The sequence below is a fragment of the Archocentrus centrarchus genome, chromosome 12, assembly GCF_007364275.1.
Source record: "Archocentrus centrarchus isolate MPI-CPG fArcCen1 chromosome 12, fArcCen1, whole genome shotgun sequence".
Classification (NCBI taxonomy): domain Eukaryota; kingdom Metazoa; phylum Chordata; class Actinopteri; order Cichliformes; family Cichlidae; genus Archocentrus; species Archocentrus centrarchus.
The window spans coordinates 15703807-15729349 of NC_044357.1; the positions used below are offsets into that span (position 1 = coordinate 15703807).

Sequence of the window (25543 nt, forward strand, 5' to 3'; positions counted from 1 at the left end):
AAGTGAGAGGTTCAAAGTCAGATTAGGCAATATGCCAGGGCACTTGACTTTGTCACAGGGCAATATTAGCGCATACATGGGCCCCCACTCAATCTTTATGAAACTGGCATTCATTGCCTTGGTAAAAAGCAGTTTCATATTCAAGGTGAGATGCATAAATGCATCATATATAATGAGGTATTATAATGGCACAGAAAAGCTAACTCTTAGGTGTCAAGAACATTTTTTTCTTTTGGTGGACTTAACATGCACAGATATTCTAGTCTTTATCTGAAAGTGTTCAAAGCCTGTCAGCATTTATGGTACACTCATTTGCAAGGTTCAATAAACCCAGCAATTAGCATTTTAATTAGTATCATCATATCATTCTGCAATGATATAAAGAGGGCAAAAACTTGAAATCTTTTGAAAGTCAGCTCACTCAAATGGGAAAAGTGTCAGAATTTTTTTGTATTTTGGTTTTGAATAGAATGAAATGAATGTCACGTTGACAGCAAATCACTTTTGTGACCAGTCTCCCTTTATTTAGTTTTTCTTCCATGTTAGCTCACTGTAGGTCTACCCTTTGATCACAGTATTGTGCATAAATATTAAACATGCTTGCAATGATTCCCTGCTGCCGTGTGCAATCTCAAAACATTTTGAAAGAAAAATGTCTAAAACATCAAGGTACTTCTACTGTATATTTGTCCTTGACAGATGATCCACACTATTTTGTGGTAAACATAATTTAAAGCACCATTTGAAAACAAACACAATATATTTCATCAGTCACAGTGGAAAAAGTATTTGCCCCTTCCCTGATTTCTTAGTTTTTTGCTTATTTTTAAATGTTTCAGATCATCAAACAAATTTTAATATTAGATAACGATAACCAAATGTGTAAAAGTACTTGTTAAATCATGAATTAACTGTAATTAACCACATTTTTTGGGGGGGGAAAGCTGAGCTCAATTTCACTAGCCACACCCAGGCCTGATTACTGCCACACCTGCTGAATCAAGAAATCACTTAAATAGAACCTGTCTGACAAAGTGAAATAAAAGCAACACATCCTGCTACAATCTAAAGAAAAGGCTGAGAAACAAAGTCACTGACATCCATCAGTCTGGAGAGGGATACAAAGCCATTTCTAAGGCTTCGGGACTCCAGTGAACCATGGTGAAATTCATTATCCACAAATGGAAAAAACTTGGAACAGTGATGAACCTTCACGGGAGTGGGCGGCCAACCAAAATTATTCCAAGAGTGCATCGACAACTCATCCAGGAGGTCACAAAAGAACCCAGAACAACATCTGTGGAACTGCAGGCCTCACTAGTCTCAGTTAAGGTCAGAGTTCATGATTCAACAAAAAGAAAGAGAATAAAAAGAGGTATCCATGGGAGAGTTCCAAGTCAAAAACCACTGCTGACCAAAAAGAACAAAGGCTTGTCTCACACTTGACAAAAAAGCATTTCGATGATAATAATGTGTGGACTGAAGTGACAAAAGTTGAACTTTTTGGAAAGTTTGAGTCCTGTTACATCTGGTGTAAAACTAACACAGATCTCAAACTGAACTCAAATCTGATTGAGGTGCTTTGGCATGACCTTAAACAGGCCGTTCATTTTTGGAAATCCTCCAGTGTGGCTGAAATAAAACAACTCTGCAAAGAAGATTTGGCCAAAATTCCTCCACAGCGATGTGAAATACTCATTGCCAGTTATGGCAAATGCTGCTATAGTTCTTGCTGCCACGGGGCAATAATTTTGTATTTACTCAGGCTGGCTTTGTCTAATATTAAAATTTGTTTGATGATCTGAAACGTGTAAGTGTGACAAATATGCAGAAAAGCTAAAAAAAATCAGAAAGGGGGCAAATACTTTTTCACAACACTATGTCATTCACATGTGGAAAATATTCTTTTCTCAGTTAAAGGTAGAGTTAATGGGCCTATTTCACGAGGTGGCTGCAGCTCTCTTTAAACTAAAACAACTATTAGAACCGTATGAATCATCTTCATCACTGCTACAGTCAAAACTTTGGCAAGATGAACCATTAATGCCACAGAAATGTTATATTCATTCAAGTGACTATTGAACAAATGTGAAGGACAATGTCTGGCAGCAAAAAGAAAGTATATCTCAGAATATGTTTCATCCTGTAACCTTGCTATGTGACATTTGAGCACATTTACTGTGTTAGTATAGTATTAGTCCAATTCACCTATAACGCAGTAAAGGATTTATCACTTATAGTCATCATTTGAAAAGTCAAGAAGTGACTGAATAAGCAAACAATGCTACAGTTTGCTGCTGAGTGAAAATAAACACTTCTTTTCAGAAATCACATGAAAAATGAAAAAGCTGAACTACTTTAGCTGAACTTGATGAAACCAGATTTCTACAGGACATCAACACCTCTCAGTGTGGCGCTGGCATCACCACAGAGTGAAACTACTGCTTTCTGATTTTCTGCTATCCCTGATCCAGTGGCTTATGTTTGGGTCAGTGTTGGAGTCTGAACTAGAGCATGTCCTTTTGGAATTGCGGTCAGCAGCTGTCAAGCCAGCAGAGTTCAGAATGTGAAGCTGTCAGGGAACATCTGCTGAGCGCCGCCTGGTACTTTATTTCACAAGTATCAAGAGATAAAAAAAGCACTGATCACCCAAAGCTTCTTACACACGCAATGCCACTGCCTAAAAAAAAAAAAAGACATATTCAGAGATCTTATAAACTGGGATCTAGTTGTAAATCCGTGCAGAAGGAAGAGTTAAAGTGTAAAATTAAAGCTTCATCAGGCCAGATGACACGTTGCAGGATGTGTGAGGGGTAAGCTGCTGCTCTGCGCTGACAGTATAAGGTGGGAAAATAGGTTAGAAGATTAAACATGTAATCAGGTTTAGGTGTTAGTCTGTGTTAGTGCTGATCTGTGGGCAATATAATGCACTACAGGAATTAGGGTATTTTCAGTATGACTGTGCCTGTGATACACAAGTTTTTAGCACATTTGTCCAGTTTGAATGTGTGCTTTAGTCTTGCCTCTTATCGCTGTTCCTATAGATATAATAGTGATAATTGCAAATGCGTATGATCTGATAGGCTAGGAGGGCTTTCAGAAAGGTTTACTGTTGAGCAGTCATATACCAAATGTGTCCACTTTTTTTTTTTCCTATCTAGTTCACACCCCTATTTAAAAGCAGAGAAAAAACCCCCAAGACAACAACATTGTGTTTGAAGTTACACCTGTAATTACCCCAGAGTTTAACTCATTTAATGGAAATCAGTGGGCTCAACAACAGTAGAAACTCTTCTCAAGGGTAGGAGAATACACCTATCACCACTCTGAGGAACTTAGCATTCGAAATTTGTGTGTATGTGTGTGTAAGCATGACAATTAAGATATGTATGTCAGTTTAATTTACAGCTGGGGGACATCTCTTCTTTTTCTGACTCTCCCTCGCTATATTAGAAAATTATCCTCAACTACAAAGCTTTTTTTTTTTTGTATACAACAGCAAATACAGCCATGATATGGTCTTAGCCTAGACTGCTAACATGTGGTTTACCTACCCTTCTTTATGCATAGAACACGGATATACTGAATACTGCACTGCTGACGGGAAAAAGTGTTTCAGTCCCTGTGAAAACTCTTGCCGTTGAGGCCAGTGGCTCAGTCACTGATGTGACCAACTACACCAACTGCAAGTCTACAGAGGAGGATGTACTCAAGGTAAGTCAAGAAAACTGTAAGCCTTTTGTTTGTCATATTTCTAATGTGTTTGGCTTTATGTGAAATAAGTAAGCTAAGCATTGAGATAGATGTAGCAATTGTAATAAAACCCAGAACACATAGTATTAACTGTATCTAGAAGCTCTGCTTTATGTATAAATAATAGATAATTGCGTAATGCATTTAAAAAAAGCAGGTCTTTCAGGTTTATGTAATGGCATTTTGAAGTGAATGAAAATCCGGAATCATCTGCCTGTTGAATGCTGAATGACAATAGATCATGATTCATTTCGGTATATGCCTCTGAAACATCCACTGTCACTATGGCATCGCATTCAACAAGCCCAGCTCTAGTGTGTTATTCTCTCTGTGTGTGTGTGTCTTTTGTGTGTTAAAGCACTGTGGATAAAAGTAGCCTCTTCCAATATAGCGAGAGCTTATGCTCGCACCACTTAGTCCATAAGTAATTTGACCTTTGCGCAATGGATCTGTGTTAATAGGACAGAAAGAGCAAAAAGAAGAGTGAGGGTGGCAGAGAAGGAGAACCAGAAAATGAGAGAGGTATTTATGTTGTTTTCTGTCAGACAACTCGGCAGCTACAGTGAGTGAGAAAGAGCTGAAGAGAGTGAGACTTTTTGATGGTCTCTATCAGCTTAATCCAGTTATTATGCGTCTCCTAATGGTCTTCTGCTTCCTGCAGTCACTGACCCTCTTAATGCAACTAGCTGAAGCTGAAGCCTGGAACCACAAACTTAACCCTGTCATAGAATAATCCCCACAGACTGACTCTTTATTAGGGATTCAATTATGTGCAGTACATATAAATCTAGCTGTGTGATACATTTTCAAAAACAAATAAGTGACCATATCTACACAGATGCACAGAAAATGGCATCTATTTATGAGAGCATGGATGGAAAAGATAAAGACAGGCTCTGCAGCCACTTCTTACATCAACATGGCACAGGGCAGATGAATGGCTTCTTTAAACATTTTCCCATCGTTACAACAGAAGAACGATTGTGTCTGAACGGGCAAATATGAACTAACTGGTCTCAAAGTGCATGCGTCTAATCAAATGTATCACTGGAGGTTATTTAATGTCTTTCATATGCAAGACAACCTTTCTTATCCAGTCGTATTTTATTCTGAAAGCCCTTCCCTTCCTGTGTTGCCACACTGGACACTTTATGGTTGGGGGACTTCTGATCCTCCAAGCAGTTGTTTCACTGAGAGGAAATCCCACAGTATGCACTCCTACTGCACCAGCTGCACCTTTGAACCTGCAGTGTTTATAGGCTGATGCTGCCAGTGCTGCTCTTCAGTGCTGCATGTGGTTTATTTAATGTAGACACACCATCAATGTTCTTTTCTAACTTTATATTTTTCCATAATTAGAAAAAAACATCCAAAAAAAATCCATGAATATTTCTCTACTCTTCTCTTTATGCTAATTGTGTGTTTATTCTGTTTTTGTTCTTGGCCTTAAAAACTCAGCCGGCGTTACTTTAATAATACACTGTTTTGTATCAACTCATTTATTTTTTCAGACATTAAAATATCCCACTAATGTATCATTAGTGACCCTTTAAAATAATCAGCCATTATCATTAATTTTTTTATTTTTGTGATTTCACAATATTGTCAGTCACAATTGTTAACAGTGGGGATAATTTCATGCTGCATATCTGAATTAACGCATTTCTTCAATGTAGTCATTAAAACTTGTAGGCATCCCAGCAGTTCTTAACAGATTTAAAACTCTGTGACTATCCAATAATAATGCAATATGCAACACCAATTCTAAAAATAAAGTTGAAACGCTGTGTAAAATGTTGTTTAAACTGAGAAAATGTACCATTTTAAGAAAAATATTAGCTCATTTTGAACATTTTAAATTTGATGGCAGCAACACATCTGAAAAAAGTTGGGACAGGGCCATGTTCACCACTGTAAAGCATTTCCTCTTCTTTTAAGAGCAGTCCATAAATGGCTGGACACTGAGGAGAGTTATTAGACTTTAGGAGAGGAATGTGGTCCCATTCTTGTCTGATATAGGATTCTAGCTTTTCTACAGACCCGGGTCTTTGTTGTATTTTTCGTTTCATGATGCACCAAATGTTTTGAATCGGTGAAAGGTTTGGACTGCAGGTGGGCCAGTTCAGCACCTGGACTATTCTCCTATGAAGCTATGCTAATGTAACAGATGCAGTATGTGGTTTAGCATTGCCTTGTTCAAACAAACAGGGCCCTCCCTGAAAATGATGTCATCTGGATGGGAACATATGTTACTCTAAAGCCTGTATTAACCTTTCAGCACCGACGGTACTGTTCCAGATGCCATTTCCATAGGCACTAATGCACCCGCATACCATCAGAGATGCCGGCTTTTGAACTGAGTGGTGATAACAAACTGGAAGCGCCCTCTTCTTTCTAATCCAGAGGACACAGTGTCCATGTTTTCCAAAAATAATTTCAATCGTGATTCCTCTGACCACAGAATAGTTTTCCACATTTTAAATGAAGACGATGGTGTTTATGAATGTTTTGGGGTTTTTTAGTTGTAGCACTTTATCAAGCCATTGCTTCTTGTTCCATCTCTTGACAGAAGTCTTGCTGTATTTCCATATTTGCTGCAACTAATGTATCATTATGGTTCTTCCAGTGGGCCAGGAACTTCTCTCCTTGGTCCAAAACCTTTCAGGATCCCTGGGATTACCTCATAAAGTTCTTCTGTGTTGTTTGAGACCTCAAAAAATACCTCTTGTTCCTGTCATGTGTTTGCATCCACCAGCCAGGCTGGCAAATGAGCTGTTGTGCACCAAAACTACTACTTTTTTGTTCTAAAATAGCTATACTAACTTTTTACTTGAGAGTTATGATGCAGTCATCCTCTTCTCTTGGTGCAAAGAGGAAGAATCAGCATTGGTCATGTGGCAATTTACTAATGCAGTGATACATCTTTTTTTTTTTTAAAGCCTTGTAATGGAAATACTTTTTATGGGGAATTTAGGGAGCATAATAATGTAACTTAGAAAGCAATTTACACAATATGATGTTCATAGACTGTCCATTCCAACACATTTCAGCCGTCTCCTGAACAGAGATTAATAGAGAACAACACAAGCTGGGAACTGTAGATAAAAAATTCACTATTATTAAACACTGCAGCAAAATTCAGTGCTCTGAAATATATCTGATAGGTTGAAATATGCAATAGACTAAAGTGCAGAAAAAACATGCAGAAAAAAAAACGCACAGTAAAAAATAAGACTGCAGGATATAAAATACCTAATTCTGCAACTTAATTTCCCCCAGTTAATGTCCTTCTTTTCCTACTCCAATTATCTTTTTATAACTGTGTCTTAAAGTAATGAGTAAATACACAGTAAAACTTTATGCAGCAGAATGAGTTCATTCTGGTCGGGTTTTCTCATGTCTCTCACAATACAATGCAAGCACGGCCCACATAACCCTGCAGTACTTTAAATGACTTGTCATGAGTCAAGTTTTATGCGTATTTAATTGTCTGGACAACAGTAAAATCCAAGGCAATTTCTTGCCTGTCTTTTCCCTTTTGAAAATAAATGAGGGCCAAGCTATCCTCCTGTTCTATTTTCTATTCAGAAAGCTGGCGACGCCGCTGTGTGCCTCTGATCTCCTCGAGTGCTCCTTCTACTTTTCCCACTCAGAAATCCCCCTGCTTCCCTTTTCACTCGTAGCAGGAGAGGGGAAGGTGGGCGGATGGCTTCCTTAGGCCTTTGTTTTTCAGAGGATACTCTATATTTGCTCCTTGAATTGATTTGAGAGGCATTTAATAAACATGGAAATAATGTATTACTTTGTGTCTTATTGTCAAGTAAACACTCAATTTGTGTTCCAAGATTTGTTTTGATTGAAAACAAAGTGAGAACAACAAAAAAGAGCAATTAACATACAAAGTGTGTTGACTGGAATTTCTTATGTAGAAAGGAGTTACATTTTCTATCCTAAGTAGTTCTGTTGGGGTCATTATTCAAAAGTAATGCATTATGTTACTTAATAACTCTCCAGAGAAGGTAATTTGTTTCTCTCATTACATACTCATTACATTACTTTTGCATTTCTGTGTAATATGGCCTGAAATGTCACATAATTACTAGTTGACAATATCAATTTTAGGCTGTAGTCCCACACACTGACACAAATCCCGAACCTAACTGGGACATTTTAATGCATCAGTTTGAATAAAAAGGCGACAACACAAAGCAAAGTTGAAAACCAGCCGAAAGAGACTTCAAAGCTTTTGCCACAGTGATTCTACTTTAGAAACATGTACAGGTAGAAATGGAGGTTTACCCCCTGACTGCTCATCACTGGCTTTGTTACCTGTTGAAGATCAGGCTCTGACTGCTGGGCTGGGCTCAGCACACACTCAGCTTTAACATCACTCTGGGATCTACGCGAGCTTTGTGTTTGTATGCGGTCTGCGCAGATGCCTGCAAAGAGCCGACGTTGTGTTAGTGGTTGTTTCTGTCCTGGACGCAGTTTGCACTTTTATCATTGCGAGCTTGTCTTTTCGTAGAATTTAAAATAAAAGTGTGCAGGAAGAAACAAAAGCATGTCTCATGTTTTTCTGCTTGTTGGCTGTTTAAAGTATCAAGCTTTAGCTTCTTGGTTAGAGTCAAGATACACCCAGTTTGGATCCAGGGGTCTTTTTGTTAGCATGGTGTCTTTGCACATGCTTGGTAAGATATGATGTCATGGAGTGGATAGCTGTTTCTGGCCTGTGTTTATTTGTGTCACACTCTTGTCCCTTGCTGGAGTAAATCTGAATAATGTGTGCATCTCCACCCCTCAAAAATTGTAGACTGCTCTACAACTTTTGACATGATCTAGTAAATGGATCTTTTTGAACTCTGTGCATTATACAGATAATTGAAAACATTTGTAACATGGAGCTTATACACACACCACAGATGGTGATTTATCAAAGTCAGATAAAGGATCAATGAGACAGGCAAACTTCACCAACACTTGCAGCTAAACAACCCCCTGCCCCTGCATTCTTTCTTGTACTGTCAAATGGAAAAAGAGGGGTGGGGGTGGCAAGTTAAGAAGGCACATATATTTGATCAGTTTACTAACAACAGAACTGGCATCCCTCCTCATGCAAAGTCAAATCGTCTACTGTCTATAGAGGAGGACGCTGCATTGGAAAGCTGCCCAAGAAATGAGAGTCATGACCAGTCAGCATGATGGACTGTTCTCCGTCATCATTTCCATGAGAGTTCGGCTCGGCTTACCTCAGAATTCATTCCTCCATCTGCTTTTTCCTCCTCCTCCTTTTCACCTCCCCTCTCTCCAGTGCTACATTCTATTCTCCAGTCTAGTGCTCTCCAATTACCTCTGTGGAGCCACTGGTTTGTTAAGATAAGTACGGCGGCAGTGGAGATAGGCCTCCAATCTTAAATAAAACACACCAACCACTGTGTCTCACCTCATTGCTCTCACTGGTGGGGATTGTGGCGCTCCCGCCTACAGTAAGGCATTACAGGAATGGTCATAAGGCAGAGTTAATTTACATTTGGTAACGGTTTCATAGAGACCACAGATGTGAATTTACATGACATTAACACAAACACACTACAATTCCCAGGCCAGACTATGAAAGTAGTGTGAAATTAATAAAATGTTGGTATGTGTGGGGTTTTACATTATTGTTCACTCTCTCCTCTCATCATCCATCCACACAAATCTATTCAGTTTGCTTAGGCTTTGCATGGAAGGACCTTCAGCATGGGTACAGCCAGAGAATATTGATTTCACATCACTAGATGACAGTCCACTTCCAGCTCTAGTCAAGTGACCCCTGTGTACATCTAAAAATCACCTTCTAGGTTATCATATTTATGAAGTTTTTAGGGACACATACAAACCCAATCACTCTCAACTCCTTCACCCTTGATCTTTCTTCTCATTTTTCTTGCCAGGTGTCAGAGCGCTGCAACTACATATATGTAAACGGAAAGGAGACAAGAGGGAAAAGTAGGATAATGCTCAACTTCACCTATGGTTTTCTGAGTGCCCAGCTGGAGATGAGTGTATGGATGCCCCGCCTGCCCTTGCGTATCGATGTGGCCGACCCTGAGCTCAGCCAGATCAAAGGTTGGAGGGTTCCTGTTACTACTGGAAACAAGAGGTAAGGCCTGACCAGCTGCTGTATATCTGTTTTTCCTTGAGGTTCTGTTGCCTTGCTTATGAAATGCTGTAAGACTTTGTTATGAAGTGAGTTCTGAGATGGATATAGCTACCGTGATGTCACTAGGACTGGATTCGGAAGTCCCTTTCTGAAGCATCGAAATGAGCGTTTCTGCCATTGCCATCTTGGTGGCAAAAAATGGATCTGATGAAGAGGGGCAGATCTGACTGTGAACAACTTGTCAATAACTGGCTAACAACTTGTGATTGACAAGGCATTTCCATTTTGAAAAATGGTATGACCAAGATTTATAAAGTAGACTTAGTTTTTTATTCGGTATGACCCAAAATGTGTGAATGAGTCCTTAAACTCAGGTCAGGACAACAACAACAACAAAATTCTTCCCTTAAAGTTCTTTAGAAGTCTTTTTGCAACCATAGCTGTTGGCCTTCAGATAGAATGCAGGTTTAACTCTAAAGCTGATGCTCACCCTGTAAGAAATATTTGCTGTACTTTGTTTTTGTTGATACTGGTTCAGAAATACACTGAATCAACTGGTGCATTTTGAGAATGTTAGTGGTTGTGTTGAATTGAATGATACTGAGTGGTGCGTTTCTAATATCCATCTGTGCACTCTTTACACTCAGTCATAACAAACAACATCACATCTGTGTTTGGTACATTAGAGAGCAGGCGAGAGTAAAGGCAACACAGTTGCCCTGGAGGTAAAGGTTAGTGGGATTTTACTCAATACAAGTCACTATTTTCCCCACTCAATACTAATGATGATGGCAACCTGATGGGCTGTCATTTCCCAAAACATTCATTACCCAGCTCTGGGCTCAAAGGAACAATAGGTCAGAAATGTGAAATTTCGACAGTGACTGTACTGACTAGTCTCTTTCTCTCTTTTTAAATAAAATATATAAATGAAAAAGGTGCTTAGTTTTTTTTAACCATGCTACTGTGTAGACTACAGTAAGTTACATGTGCATATATGTAATGAAGACAAAACAGACTTTTTATATGTTTTTAATATGTTTTAAGCATACTCAACAACTAAAAACATGAAGTATTTTCACCTCTGCACGCTTTTTATAGACGGTTTATATCTCTTTTGGTTTCAGAATAGACTGTTAAACACTAATTAACACTAATACTGTGCTTATTGATTTGAAACCTAGCAACCCTATAAAAGACATGCTCTTTTAAGGATTATTGAAAAACTAATTGAAAAGTGAGGTAACAGAAATCTCAAAGCTTTGTGTTAAAGTGTTTTTAAAAATCACTCTTTGGATGAAATCAAGGGCAAAATATACAGGACTATGCAAAAGTCATGAGCCTCTCATTTCCTTATATTTTGCTCGGAAAATGGGGAAATAGGTGCAGTGATTTATTGAAACGTGCAAACATACATGGAAATAAAGCATCGAAGGCAATAACAAAGTTTGTGCAGTTTTAATGAGTTTGAAAGTCAATATTTGGTATGACCACCTTTATTGGTCAATACAGCCTGAACTCTCTTAGGCAAACTTGTAATTTCTTCAAGCAGTCTTCAGGAACAGTACTCCAGATATCTTGAAGGACATTCAAACGCTCTTCTGTGGTTGTTGTCTGCCCTTTATTCAGTCCTCTCAACTGCTTTCCTGATGGTTTTACATGGTGGATCAAAATCTGATGATATTTTTCTGCATTCATAATTCCATCAATTTTGACAAGATCTCCAGCACCACTGACTGAAATGCAGCCCCAAACCCTGACAGATCCTCCACCGTGTTTTACAGATAGCTGTAAACACTCACTGTTGCACCTCTCTTCTGACCTCCTCCAAACATATAGAGAACAATTAAAAATGTCAATTTTGGGCTCATCACTCCATAAGACCTGTTGCCACTGATTTTCAGTTGAGTTCTTGTGTAAGTTGGCATACCTCAGCCTTTTCTATCTGTTTCCCTTCCTTAAGAATGGCTTCTTGACAGCCACAATTTCACTGAAACCATTTCTAATGAGGCTTCAGTGAACAGTACAGTAGATAGATCAGCTGAAGTGCGAGATGCATCTCTAAGGTTCTGTGTCATGGCTTCTCTGGATTTTTTTCCCCCAATTTCTTAAGGACGTGATTTTTCAGACATTGTTCATCTGCTGTAGATAGTTTTCATCTTCCTCTTCTTCTTTTGTCCTACACTTTGTCCACTGTCTACACCATGCCAAGATATGCTAACAGCTCTTGGGGAATCACCTTGTTGATGAGAAATATTGTTTTCTGCCTGTTAAACTGTTATCACTAGATCAACCTAAAGAAATGGAAACAAATTCTGAGTTTCTGTGACAGGCTACTAGTAACAAAGTACCTAAAGGTAGAACTTTGGGTAACACTTCATAATACGGCCCTCGACTAAGGGTGGAAGTACCCTGTAATTACATGTAAGTACATGTATTTTACTCGTATTTTGAATTAGGCACCTTTTTATGTTTGAGTAATTGTATTAAGTGGTTTAACAAACAAATAAGCAAACAAATCTAAAAATGGTCAGGTACAAGGACTGGACTGAAAATGAGTGAAAACACTTCTCATGTCCAAAGTAAACCTTTGAGAGACCTTCAGAAAGCCTGGAGAACTATTGCTCAAGACCGCTTCATGAAATGACAGGAAAGTCTTGCTCGTTGGAAACAAAATTTGAAGAAGCTGGCTCAGGATTTCTGCACAGTACTGTAATACAGATATATTGATAGAACCTGAAATAAGTCCTGTTTATCCTCTGCATATGGATGGTCAGCATCATGCTGATAACTTTCATGAACATGAACATAAACAGGATTTAGAGTAACTTTGCTGTCTGGCGTTGAGTCACGCTGGTTTAAGCAGCATTTCCATCACGTTAAGCTCTCACCTTAGGCTATATAATAATGATGTTTATTGGGACTGTAGCTCTTGACAGGAACTTTGCGCCTGCAGTGTAAAAACATATTCACCAACCCTCCAGCACACCTGTGGTGCAGTGTGTGGCAGACCAGCTGCGTGTATGATAATTATATGATCATTGCTGAGGGGTTTGAGGATGGTTCACAGCTTAACCTCTATCACCCATAAACAAACCACTCAGCTGTGGGATTCTGTTTAATTTAACTTCAATTCATTTAGCGGAAAAGGTCACTCAGCGTGTGTTTTGCCTCTGCAGCAGCAACAGCTACGCTGCTGCTGGTCTTCAATGTTTTCCTTCAGCTTACCACCACTTATTGCTACAGATTAAATTAATGTTTTTCTTTTTTTTAGTGTCAGTTGTACTGTGTGCACACTACTGGAAGCAGGTGGAGATAGCAAGTCTGGCTTGCTGTTGATATAATTTCAGGTCTAGTTGATGCCAAAGAGCTTGATTTTGGTTTCATCTGACGACAGCACTTTCTCCCAAGCCTTCTTTGAATCATTTAGATGTTCACTGGGAAACGTAACCCCTAAGTGCCCACAGCCATTTCTCTTTGAAGGAAAATGTATTCAGAATTTCAAAAATCTTTTAAATTCAAAACTTATTCAAGAAAATTTCCAGAACATGTGAAACTGTGACACCTGTGTCACAGTGGGTTCTTACACACATGTACAGGCTTAAGAAGGCACCTCCCATGTAGTTTTGGCTTGATCCACCACCTTTCTCATGATCATCTTCACCCCATGAGGCAAGATCTTGCATGGAGCTCCAGGCCGAAGACGACTGATGATCATTTTGTGTCTTCCATTTCTGAATAATCACACCAACATTGCTGATGGTCTTCCAGCCTTGTGCAGGTCTAGAATCTTGTTCCTGACATCCTTGACAGCCCTTTGGTCTTGCCCATTGTGGTGGAGAGGTTGGAATGAAAGAAACTGATTCTGCAGACAGGTGTGCTTTATACACATGATGAGTTGAGATGAGGAGTATGTGTAATTGATCGATTGATTGTGGCGCAATCAATCTGTAGGAGCCAGAATTCTGGCTGGGTTTTAGGGGATCAGATACTTATTTCACTCAATGACATTCAAATATAACTTTTATGTAATGTGTTTTTTTCTGGATATTTGGTTGATATTCTGTCATGGCCGGGGAGGAAACGGACGAGGAAGGACTCACATGAAGGACTCCAGAAGCAAACATAACTAAAAAGGGGATTTATTTCAACGGGGAAACACAAATACAAAAACCTTTGAAGGGAGGCACAGGGAGACGAAGGGCAGGCACAGGGAACACAGGAACATGCGGGCACAAAACATCAACGACGCGACAGAGAACAAATGAAAACTGAGGGCTTAAATACACAATGGGTAATCAGGGCAAGAGGAAACAGCAGGGAACAACAGGTGAGGCAAATGAAACTAATTACACAGGGGAAGCAAAGCTAAACACAAAGCACAAGGAAATCACATTGGCAAAATAAAACAGGAAGTGATAAACCAAGGAACACGCAGACAAGTCACAACACTGGGAACATGACAAACATACAGGGAGGACAAACTCAGGAAATAAATTAACACAAAACGCTGGGCCAACGGCCCAGGACATGACAGTACCCCCCCCCCTCAAAGGCCGGCTCCCGACGGCCAAAACCAGAAACAAAACCAGACAAGGGCGGGAGGCGGGGGACCAGGAGGGAGGGCCCGAAACAAAAACAAAGACAGGGAGCAAAACAGAAATCACAGGGCGTGAACAAAACAAATCAAACCCGGACAGGAAGAAAACAAAAACACAGGACCAGAACAAAAGGCGACGGCACAAGGCCGGAGACAGTCCAACAGGGGGCATCAAAATGAGGCAGAGCAGAGGCAACACAGTCCAAACAAGAACAAAACACGGGGACGAGAAGCAAAAAAAAAAAAAAAAAAACAACCGGATGAAACAAAAAGCGACGGCACAAGGCCGGAGAGCTCCAATGTCCAAAACAGGGGGCCGAAACAAGGAACAGTCCAGGAGCTATGACAAAACAAAAAACAGCAGGGGAAAAAACAGTCCACAGTTCAGGGGAGTCAGTGGGAAATCCAAAAACAAAAAACACACAGTTCAGGAGGCCGCAGGGGCCAAGGGGCCACAAAGCAAAATCCCAACGAGGGAGGCCGACCGCGCTCCCAGCGGCGGCGGCGACGAGGACGAGAAGGAATCACTGGAGGCCGACCGCGCTCCCAGCGGCGGCGGCGACGGGGAGCAGGCACCGGAGGCTGACCGCGCTCCCAGCGGCGGCGGCGGAGACGAGGAGAAGACACTGGAGGCCGACCGCGCTCCCAGCGGCGGCGGCGAGGAGGAGTCACTGGAGGCCGACCGCGCTCCCAGCGGCGGCGGCGACGACGAGGAGGAGTCACTGGAGGCCGACCGCGCTCCCAGCGGCGGCGGCGACGACGAGGAGGAGTCACTGGAGGCCGACCGCGCTCCCAGCGGCGGCGGCGACGACGAGGAGGAGACACTGGAGGCCGACCGCGCTCCCAGCGGCGATGGGGAGCAGGCACCGGATGCGTAGGCTGGGACCGCGGAACAGGGCACACTGCTGCTTTATTGAGCAGCAGGGGCTGCTCGAGGAATAGCCGAGGTGCAGGGGACTGCGTGGAAGCAGGCCGGGAGACGACTGGCTGCGTGGAAGCAGGCCGGGAGACGACTGGCTGCGTGGAAGCAGGCCGGGAGACGACTGGCTGCGTGGAAGCAGGCCGGGAGACGACTGGCTGCGTGGAAGCAGGCCGGGAGACGACTGGCTGCGTGGAAGCAGGCCGGGAGACGACTGGCTGCGTGGAAGCAGGCCGGGAGACGACTGGCTGCGTGGAAGCAGGCCGGGAGCCAGAGAGAGCGGGCTGTGAGCTAGGGAGATCTGGCTGCGTGGAAACAGACTGCGAGCGAGAGAGATCTGGCTGCGTGGAAACAGACCGAGAGCTAGGGAGATCTGGCTGCGTGGAAACAGACCGAGAGCTAGGGAGATCTGGCTGCGTGGAGACAGACCGAGAGCTCGCTGACACTGGGGCCTGAGAGGGAGCTGACACTACTGGAGCTACAGAAGGAGCAGGAGCTGAGGGAACTGGGACCAAAACCGAAGGAACTAAGACAGGGGCTGAGGGAACTGACTGAGAGGGCACTGAAACAGCTGACACTGGGGACCGAGGAAGAGTTACTGGAGCTGACTGAAGGCGAGGGAGAGCGACTGGAGCTAGAGCTGACTGAGACCCTGCTGCTGCAGCTAACACAGAAAACCGATGCGAAGGCTTGGACCTGGTTGCCCCCACCCGCGGAACAGGAACGGGTGCAGAGGTCAGCCCGTCCGTGGCTGCCCCCACCCGCGGAACAGGAACGGGTGCAGAGGTCAGCCCGTCCGTGGCTGCCCCCACCCGCGGAACAGGAACGGGTGCAGAGGTCAGCCCGTCCGTGGCTGCCCCCACCCGCGGAACAGGTACGGGTGCAGGGGGAGCTGGAGCCAAGGGAGCGGGAGCAGGGTGAGCAGAGGGAGCTGGAGCTAACTGAGGGGTCTGAGACTGCGACTGAGGAGGAGCTGGAGCTACAGCTGACTGGGAACACTGCGACTGAGGAGGAGCTGGAGCTACAGCTGACTGGGAACACTGCGACTGAGGAGGAGCTGGAGCTACAGCTGACTGGGAACACTGCGACTGAGGAGGAGCTGGAGCTACAGCTGACTGGGAACACTGCGACTGAGGAGGAGCTGACACTGGAGGAACTGACACTGGAGGAACTGACAGAGTGCTAGGGTGAACAGACATTAGGGAAACCGACTGAAGGCTAGAGGGGCCTGAGTACGTCAAAACTGGCCGCGTGGAAGCAGGCCGGGAGACAGAAAGAGCAGACTGCGAGCTAGAGAGAGCAGGAGCTAAGGGCGTTAGAGCTGACTGCGAGGAGACTGACTGCGAGGAGACTGACTGCGAGGAGACTGACTGCGAGGAGACTGACTGCGAGGAGACTGACTGTGAGCTAGGGAGAGGAGCTGACTGCGTGGAAGCAGCCTGAGGCACAGCTGACTGGGGAGACTGAGACACAGCTGACACCGGGCACTGAGAATGCGCTGACACTGGGGACTGAGAATGAGCTGACACTGGGGACTGCTGTAGGTGAAGGGTGGAGGTTAAGAAATCCTGCACTAACCCATGCAGAGAGCCAAATAACCAAGGGTAATCATCGACTAGCCCTTGCAGCTGGGCCGTGAGCTGTTGCTGTTCCTGCTCACATGGGTCAGCCAGAAGGTCCATAACCAGTGAATCCACCCAACAGATAATGGTCTGCTTTGCCACCTCAGGGAGGGGAAAGGCAGGGGGGTGACGGGAATAATTGTCCGCAGGCATAGTAGCGTTGAAGCCAGTGTTACTCACGGAAACGGAGGATTGGGTGTGAAGTGGTGAAGCGGTCCGCGGCGTTATACCGCTCGGGTCTCGGGGTGCCTTCCGCCGTTGCTGCCGGGAACTCCCTCTCCTCCGCGGCTGCCGAGGAAGGGAGGGATCAGCGAAAGGGGAGGCAGGTGAGTGACGATGACGGGGACTGTTCAAAGACGCCGGGCCCCCCAGCGCTAGACGAGTGCCGTCGAAAAAATTGGAGCCGGAGGGGGTTTTGTAATGGTCGCGTCGTTCTGTCATGGCCGGGGAGGAAACGGACGAGGAAGGACTCACATGAAGGACTCCAGAAGCAAACATAACTAAAAAGGGGATTTATTTCAACGGGGAAACACAAATACAAAAACCTTTGAAGGGAGGCACAGGGAGACGAAGGGCAGGCACAGGGAACACAGGAACATGCGGGCACAAAACATCAACGACGCGACAGAGAACAAATGAAAACTGAGGGCTTAAGTACACAATGGGTAATCAGGGCAAGAGGAAACAGCAGGGAACAACAGGTGAGGCAAATGAAACTAATTACACAGGGGAAGCAAAGCTAAACACAAAGCACAAGGAAATCACATTGGCAAAATAAAACAGGAAGTGATAAACCAAGGAACACGCAGACAAGTCACAACACTGGGAACATGACAAACATACAGGGAGGACAAACTCAGGAAATAAATTAACACAAAACGCTGGGCCAACGGCCCAGGACATGACATATTCTCTCTCTGTGTTAAAAATAAAATTACCATAAAAATTAGAGACTGTTCATTTCACTGGAAGTGAAATTCAGCAGTGGCTCAAATAATGATTTCCCCCCACTGTATAGTACACATAATGCTTACAGTCATTCTGCTAAGTGCTAAGTGCTTGTTTCTTGAACAAAAATGTTCACATTTATACAGTCAATCTGTCAATAAGGAGTATGTAACTCACTGTGTTTTATTCTTTTTTTGTGTCAGGTCTACATGGGACAGTGAAGAAGAGGAGGAGATGAGGAAGGGCAGGGGTTGCATGCTGCAGTACCAGCACTCTACAGTAAGGGTGCTCACACCCTTTGTAGCCCAGCCTGACACTGAGGCACTCCCAGACGCGCTAACGGGGGAAAAACCTGTTGAATACTTTCTGGGTTCTGATTGGCAGGTACAAGCATTTTAACATTTCCAAATGCAGCCCACATGCCAGCAGGCTTTATTAGGCTTGACATGCCCAGTCTTCAGTTTCATGCTTTATAAATATAGGGAAGCCATAATAATTATACACTGTCACATTTAAAACAAGAGGTTGATAGCTTTTCTCTGCATGCTTGTGCTAACTATGATTAAAAGCCACCTGACCTTTTACCATAATAGTTAATCTATTTTCTTGTTTTGATTGACAGATAGATGTGACCAACCTCGTGCGCTACTCTCTAAACGTAGCAGATCCTGATGTAGCTAGAGTGCAGGACGGGGTGGTGCTGCAAGGAAGGGCTGTGGGCACCACTACTGTACAGGTGAGTCATTAACTGTGTTTGTTTGCACGGTGCGAGCATCATGTATATCCATCTTAAGCTGGAAAAAGGATGCACTTGTTGCAGGTACTGTCCCCTCTGACGTCAGCAGTCCTGGCTGAGAGGAGCATCAGGGTGGTGGAGGATAAAGTGAGCGTGACAGAGCTCGGAGTGCAGTTGGTGTCTGGGCTCTCTCTGTCCCTGCAACTCAGTCCAGGGAGCAACAGGGCTATTGTTGCCACGGCAACTACTAAAGAGATGATCATGCAGCACAAACAGGTAAGCAGCCAGAAAATTGTTGCACACAAAAGCATACAAGTTTAAAGCACCTCATTTGTTCATGATGGTACTTAACAAGCGTGAAAATAGAATTTTTCATGCAAGTTAATTTGAGAATTATTCATTTTTAGCCTCACTGCAAAATTTTCACATTGAAACTGAATAACAGCTTGGCCATATGAAACTCAAGATCACTTTTTGTATAGGATTAGCTGCTCTACCAAGTACTGTAAGCATAGAGCAGATATAAAAAAAATGCACCCCAGACACCGCAACCCAACACCCCCAAGAAGTAACTCAGCACAACTTTATACCAAAAATCTCCTTACGGTGTCAGCTAGTTTGCCATTAGCATCCATCCATTCATCCATCCATCCATCCATCATTTCAACGAAAGATGACTTGTGGCCCTTTTACTCCTTTTACCATTGTTTCATTTTTATCTGATAAATATTATTGTTTGTTTTTAACTAGCCCCTGGCCTCCTGTCATTGTGCAAGAGTGCCCCTTGAGAAAATCAAGCTGACAATCTGTACTCTGAACATTTCTTTAAATTACATCTTTGAAATTTTTGATCTAGTGCTGTGAATGTGTCTGTCAGTGTTGTCCCCATAGGCAAGCTTTCATAATACAGCTTAGCTAAGATCACAAATAGAAATTCAGAGTTTGCCAATTTTTTGTTTAAATATTGAAGGTGAGAGTGCACAATATTTTTTCTTCACAAATTCCATCCTTTTATTACTAACACACCAGTCTGGAAACAGTTATTCAGCTCCGTGCAAGAGCATAAATAACATCATCGTGTTCACAGACTTGTCTCTTTAGTTCAACATGTTTGCTGTACTCTGAACAGAACAGAAACGCCTGGTAAAGTCAAAAAGTTGTTCCATGTTTTGATTTGAAATCAAACCTCATAAAAGTGACTTGTGTGAAACATGAACCACTTGTGACATACTGTACCAGTGAAAGGTTTGGATACACTCACCCACTGGGCAAATGTGTCCAAATCTTTGACTGGTCCTGTATGTATCAGCAATTCTCCTTTGAAATCTAGTGTTTCTTAATTTAAGCCTGAAGTAGTCCCTGGTATTCAGTGTAGAAGCAGGTAAAATATGCCACTGACCAATCCTTGTGAGGTTCATAAAGGAGTCCATGCTTGCAAGTCATATCACCTTTCTTTCGTACTCTATTAACAATAACAGTTGATATAACTTTTTGACATTTATTAGCTTTGTTGTGGAGGTATGGAGATGTCTATAGGAGAGGGCAGTGGACTTTTTAACCAGATTGTTTAACACAATCTCAGAGAGTGAGGGGATGCCTGAGGAATGGAGAAGAAGTGTACTGGTACTGTACTTACTTTCAAGAACAAGGGTGATGTGCAGAGCTGTAGTAACTACAGAAGGATAAAGCTGATGAGCCGTAGTATAAAGCTGTGGGAAAGAGTTGTTGAAGCTGGGTTAAGGAGAGAGGTGACGATCAGTGAGCAGCAGTATGGCTTCCTGCTAAGAAAGAGCACTACAGATGCAAACTTTGCTGTGAGTGCTGATGGAGAAGTACAGAAAAGGTCAGAAGGAGCTGCACCGTGGCTTTGTGTAGAGAATGCATATGATAGAGTGCCAAGAGAGGAACTGTGGTGCTGTATGAGGAAGTCAAGAGTGGCAGAGAAGTATGTGAGGGTGGTGTAGGACATGTATGAAGGCAGTGAGACAGTGGTGCGAGTGACAGATGGGTTCAAGGTGGGGGTGGGATTACATCAGGATTCGGCTCTGAGCCCCTTCTTGTTTGCAGTGGTGATGGACAAGTTGACAGATGAGGCCAGGCAACAGTCTCCATGGACTATGATGTTTGCAGATGACATTGTGATATGCAGTGCAAGCCAGCAGCAGGTGGAAGAGAGCCTGGAGAGGTGGAGGTACTGGAGAGAAGAGGAATGAAAGTCAGTAGAAGCAAGACAGTATACGTGTGCATGAATGTGAGGGAGACAGGTGGGAAGATGAATGTGATGGAGCAGAGGTGGTGAAGGTGGTCAACCCCAGGTCAACCATCCAAAGCAATGGACAGTGTACAAAAGAGGTGAAGAAGAGAGTACACGTACAGTGAAGCAAGTGGAGACGAGGGATGGGAATGATTTGTGACAGACGAATAGCAGCAAGAGTGAAAGGGAAGGTTTACAAAATGGTAGTGAGACCTGCTATGGTTTGAAGACTGTGGCACTAACAAAAAGACAGAAGGTAGAGCTCTAGGTGGCAGAGTTGAGGATGTTAGGATTTTCTTTGGGAGTGACCAGAATGGACAGGATTAGAAATGAGAACATCAGAGGGACAGCTCAGGGGGAGCAGTTTGGAGACAAAGTTTGAGATGATTTGTACATGTGCAGATGAAAGATAGTGATATACTGGACAAAGGATGTTAAATATGGAGTATATGGAAGACCACAGAGAAGATTCATCGATGTAGTGAAGGAGGACATGCAGTGGGTTGGTGTGACAGGATACGATGGTAGAGATAGGGTAAGATAGTGGCAGATGATCCGCTGTGGTGACCCCTAAAGAGAGAGCAGCCAAAAGAAGAAGGAGAAGAGTCCTTGTTGTTTGCTATAGTCTAAAACACCCCAGTGTGAGAACTTTGGAGGATGGATGTCTCATATATCATGATGGTTTTCAGCTTCTTTAAGCACAGTCTGAATTTTAAGGATTGCAAACACAAGTGCAGCAAGAGAAATGTCTTGGGTAATAACTGCACTGTTCAACATTCATTTAAGCTTTTTTTTTTTTTTTCCCGGTTAGGGTTCAGCTGTTCCTGCACAAGGAGCAGAGGTAGTATAAGCACCATAAACAATATATTTCTCATTGAAAACCTTTTGAGACAGAGCTTAAAATTACACTTGAACTTGCCATAATAAAAAAGTGTGTTATTAACATACCCTAAATATTCATCTTGCAACACAGATATAATGGCCTCCTACAGGAAGAACTTGAATTTAAAGTACCCCCAGAGCAGAGCAGATTGACCTTAGGGGTTTAATAATATTTGTGTTTTCTCCTTGCCTCTCTGAATGTGAGTTCTTTGTGTTCGCAGCCTCGACCATCATCTGCAGCCACCATGCTGTGTGAGAGAGCGGGAGAGGCAGACAGGGTGCATAGATGATCATTTTAAAAGCTCACTCACACATTTAGCCGTGGCAGCCTGCCTATTTTAAACCAGCTCCCTGTCGCAGGCATGGGGCAGCAATTAGGCAGTCCATAGCTGCTGGAACGACAACTCACTTTACCTCCAGTACACACTGACTGTTGCTGATCTGCTCTGTCAATAACAAACTATTTGAACCACGCCAGTGCCCATGACCAGCCATTTGTGTCTGTGATGGCAGGCTGTTAATGTTTTGCTCAGGGCAATTCATAATGTATTCAAATCCAAAATATAGGTTAGGTCTTTGGTGAGTTAGTAGCTCACATTAGCTGCAGGAAATAGGTCACTGTGCATTAATGTAATTTGACTGGCCAGTTCTGGTCATTAATTACTTTTTGTTGTTTCTTTTTGAATGACTTTTATTAGAGTATCATAATATATTTATGGTATAGAATGCAATTCAGCCAGAGTGCATAGCTATTGCTGAACTACTTACTAGTATGTACTTTAAAGGGATTAACATTGATATTATATACTTTAAAGAGATTGGCATAGGAAGTTTAGCATTTTTAAAAATAATGAGAATATAGCCCAAGGGAGGTATTGATTTACTGCCTATACTCTCACCTGATTTTCAACATATAACCTCATGCATTCTTTCTTGCTTTCTTTTCTTCCTTTCTTCCTCTTAGGAGGCATTGGTCAGCTGCTGGGTTTCATTCAGCGATGGGGCAGTTGTTCCACTGGAGCTGTTCGACCGTAGTATCTACTCTCTGACAGTCTCTACACCAGATGAGCGGGTGGCCACAATGCGCCGCACCCCACAGTCTGCATTTGTAGTAGCAGAAAGTGAAGGCGAAGGCCGGGGAGCACTCGTGAGGGTGGAACTGAGGATCTGTGAAGAATGCCAGAAATCTAAAAGGAAGAGCAAGTTGGCAGTGGGCTCAGGGCTTCTCAAGATCAATTTCCAAAGTAGCAGCAGAACTGCAGCAGGAGAAGGGAAAGGGGGCACTGACAGAAATAAGGATTTAAATGGCAGTGCATCAAAAGTGATGAGCAAAACAACAGTGACATCAAACAGTGCTGTCACAGAGATGGATAAACAGCTGAACAGAACCAATCTGTCTGACCAGCAAGAGTCTATTCTGGCAAAAACTACCACCCCAACGACAATTTCAACCAGAAATGCACAGCCACATGTTGTCTGGATTGGAAAGACCACCAAAGCTCCAAAAGGTTCCACCTATACTGTCACTACCACAGCTTCTCCTACAACAATCAGAAAATTGATCTTAAGTACACAACTTAGCACTGCCAAACCTATAGTAACAACAGTGGATGTTGTCCGTAAAGAAGAAGGGAATAGGAAAAGCTATGGAAACATGCTTGACAACCCCGATTCCCCTCCAGACAATGATACTCCTAAAGTAGAAGTTACACCCAAGAAGGAGCCGCCTAAATCTAAAACTCCCAAATTAATTGAGAGTGACCTCATTAGGACATTCAAAGCTATGACGGACATGGAAATTGGCATGTATGCCTTGGTGGGGGTCTCCTGTGTAGCCATTTTGGCTTTTTTGCTCAACTGTGCATCATATAGTCTCTGTTTCAGGAAACAAAAGACCCCCATACAGGCCGGGACAGACCCCAGCACAGACACAAAGGGTCACAAGCATGACTGGGTTTGGCTGGGGAACACCAATCACAGTGCTCCTACCTCAGGTGCCCCAGCTCAAGTGTCCACACTAAAACGCGAGCCTCATCGCCCCCTGGAGTCCCGCAGTTCGATAGATTCCATGGGCCATCGCAGCCTAGAAAGCACGTTGCCCACAGTGAGTGCCGCGGCTGTCCCAGAAAGAACTGCCACCCTGGGACGCAGCAGGAACAGCTCTCAGCACCAGCAGTTTCAAGGAAAGGCAGTTGATCCCATGGCAAACCGTTCAGCCACCCTACTGGCGAGGCCTCACCGCAGCGAGCCTCTTCATTCTCCCACCAGTAAGAGAAATCAGGTCCAGTTCACCACCTTCACCACGCTGGACATCAAGCACTTGGCTGCACTGAAGAAGAATGGTGTTGAATTAGACTGGGCCAACCAACAGAAGCAAAAGCAACAGCAGGCCCCTGCTGAACCTCAAACACCTTTACCTGACATGCCATGGCCTGTAGTCAAACCTCTAGGAGAACCCCAGTGAGCTTTTTTTTTTTTTTTTTTTTAAGGTGTGTATGTGTATAGGATGTATAAAAGGAAAACTTTCATTTTTCTATAAAAAGGAAAAAGGATGGTTTAGGGTGTACATGATTACATGAAGGAGATTTTGTATTTAACTTTTGTGCCCAGTGCAAACCTGTACAGACCAAGATGAAGTGATACTCTGTTCTTTGTAAAGACTGAAAGCAATTTGCATGGTTTTATCCTCTGATGCAAAATTATTACATTTGAAAAAAAAAGAAAAAAAACCCTATAAGCTCTACTGATTTATTCCTGTAAATATAGACAGTCTCTATGCTGTTACTTATTTTTACATTTCAAATTCAAAATAAATGTTCAGCTCCTTTTGCTTTTTCACAATCCTGCTGCCCCTGAGAAACAGCTCCAGTTTCAATGGGGGATATTTCTTGTAAGTAATTCTATTCTTTTCCATCCTTTTGTACTTTTTGTAGGATTCCTCTAGAGAATACCTGAAGACTCTGTGCAATTTGTCAGAGAATATGCAACATTTATCAAGTTATTTTGAGCAATCTGTCACTACAGTCTTCGCCAGATATTTATTCAAATGAAATGCAAATAGACTTTGCAGAGTTTGAGATGGACATCCCTGAAATTTTTAACAAAGTTACCTTGGGCTTCAGGCTTCTCCTGGGGGCCTGGTTCTACAAATTGTAAAAACTGTGTAATCTTGGTCTCCCGACACAGTGAACATGTTCAACTGTAAGATTGTTCATATGCAAATGAAAAAAAATATGCCTTTTTTTCTGTAACATCCTTCTTTTTTTTAAACCAAAATGTGACGTGTATTTCCTTTGAGATTATATCAATAAAAGAACCAAATAGATTCATTATAATTGAAAAAGGATTTAATTCTCTCATTGTTTTTAAAATAGCAACGTGATTCACAGGAAAATATCGTGAATGGTTTGGATTACAGGCTAAAGCTTTGGTAGGAATCCACAGGATTTAATTATGCTTAATCACCGTTGAATGTCATTTAAGGTTGATGTTATCATTGAAATGTCGCTCTGACGGAAGTGTATTTGAAATGCCTGCCAATACTGAGATTCTGCCCTGCTGCATAAAATAACTCTGAGAGGAAGAGAAAGCTCAGTGGAAAGAAACTGATTCTCATTCTGGGTATCTTGACTGTGTCCCCAAAGAATACCAGGTATTTTATCAATGGTTGAGGCTTGCATATTATAA

At 42.8% G+C, this 25543-nt stretch overlaps 1 protein-coding gene across 1 annotated transcript in view; it reads left to right on the forward strand.

Moving 5' to 3' along the window:
* LOC115789813 (transmembrane protein 132D-like) overlaps nucleotides 1–25164 on the forward strand; it is a 40971-nt gene extending 15807 nt beyond the window's left edge. The window contains exons 5-10 of the mRNA XM_030743337.1: nucleotides 3571–3714; nucleotides 9687–9895; nucleotides 18188–18368; nucleotides 18607–18720; nucleotides 18805–18996; nucleotides 22821–25164. Of these exons, the coding sequence (XP_030599197.1) occupies nucleotides 3571–3714; nucleotides 9687–9895; nucleotides 18188–18368; nucleotides 18607–18720; nucleotides 18805–18996; nucleotides 22821–24320 (2340 nt within the window). The 3' untranslated portion in view covers nucleotides 24321–25164. The remainder of the gene's footprint in view (nucleotides 1–3570; nucleotides 3715–9686; nucleotides 9896–18187; nucleotides 18369–18606; nucleotides 18721–18804; nucleotides 18997–22820) is intronic.
* The last annotated feature ends 379 nt before the right edge of the window (nucleotides 25165–25543 follow it).